The 1,285-nt window shown below is 56.2% G+C and overlaps 1 protein-coding gene across 1 annotated transcript in view; it reads left to right on the top strand.

The window, feature by feature from the left end:
- Positions 1-257: 257 nt before the first annotated feature.
- LOC135570159 (protein enabled homolog) overlaps positions 258-1,285 on the top strand; it is a 2,061-nt gene continuing 1,033 nt past the window's right edge. Inside the window, exon 1 of the mRNA XM_065016236.1 lies at positions 258-1,040. Coding sequence (XP_064872308.1) covers positions 443-1,040 — 598 coding nt within the window. The 5' untranslated portion in view covers positions 258-442. The remainder of the gene's footprint in view (positions 1,041-1,285) is intronic.

Raw genomic sequence — 1,285 nt, 5'->3', positions numbered from 1 at the left:
CCATCTACAATGGACCCCACCCCATCTACCAATGTCCCCTCCCCATCTACAACGGACCCCCGCCCCATCTGCCAATGTCCCCTCCCCATCTACAACGGACCCACCCCCCGCCCCCCATCTGCCCCGCCCCATCTACAACGGACCCCAACCCCATCTGCCCCCCCGCCCCATCTACCAATGACCCCACCCAATCTACAACGGACCCCACCCCATCTACCAATGACCTCGCCCCATCTACAACAGACTCCCCCCACCCCATCTACAACAGACTCCCCCCAACCCCATCTACAACGGACCCCAACCCCATCTGCCCCCGCCCATCTACCACTGCCCCGCCCCATCTACCACTGACCTGTCAATCAAACTACTGACTCCACCCCCATCTACCACTGACCTGTCATGATTGAACACAGACTCTGGGACTGGGACAGACCATATTAAAATGAGAAGGGAGACTGGAGGGAGACAGCAGAGAGACTGGAGGGAGACAGCAACTAGAGAGAGACTGGAGAGAGACAGCAACTGGAGAGAGACTGGAGAGAGACTGGAGAGAGACAGCAACTGGAGAGAGACTGGAGAGAGACTGGAGAGAGACTGGAGAGAGACTGGAGAGAGACAGCAACTGGAGAGAGACTGGAGAGAGACTGGAGAGAGACAGCAACTGGAGAGAGACTGGAGAGAGACTGGAGAGAGACAGCAACTGGAGAGAGACTGGAGAGAGACAGCAACTGGAGAGAGACTGGAGAGAGACAGCAACTGGAGAGAGACTGGAGAGAGACTGGAGAGAGACAGCAACTGGAGAGAGACTGGAGAGAGACTGGAGAGAGACTGGAGAGAGAGAGCAACTGGAGAGAGACTGGAGAGAGACTGGAGAGAGACTGGAGAGAGACTGGAGAGAGACAGCAACTGGAGAGAGACTGGAGAGAGACTGGAGAGAGACTGGAGAGAGACAGCAACTGGAGAGAGACTGGAGAGGGACTGGAGAGAGACAGCAACTGGAGAGAGACTGGAGAGAGACAGAGTAAAAAATGTCATCAGGGAGACATGAGAGGACACAGAGACTGAGGAGCCTCCAGGAGTTAGCCATCTCACTGTGGATAAGGACCAGAGACTGAGGAGCCTCCAGGAGACAGCCATCTCACTGTGGATAAGGACCAGAGACTGAGGAGCCTCCAGGAGACAGCCATCTCACTGTGGATAAGGACCAGAGACGGAGGAACCTCCAGGAGACAGCCATCTCACTGTGGATAAGGACCAGAGACTGAGGAGCCTCCAGGAGACAGCC

This window comes from Oncorhynchus nerka, unplaced genomic scaffold (assembly GCF_034236695.1).
Source record: "Oncorhynchus nerka isolate Pitt River unplaced genomic scaffold, Oner_Uvic_2.0 unplaced_scaffold_1070, whole genome shotgun sequence".
In the NCBI taxonomy this organism is placed as follows: Eukaryota; Metazoa; Chordata; class Actinopteri; order Salmoniformes; family Salmonidae; genus Oncorhynchus; species Oncorhynchus nerka.
The sequence above is the reverse complement of the archived record's forward strand: the minus strand, read 5'-3'. Positions and strand labels throughout refer to the sequence as shown.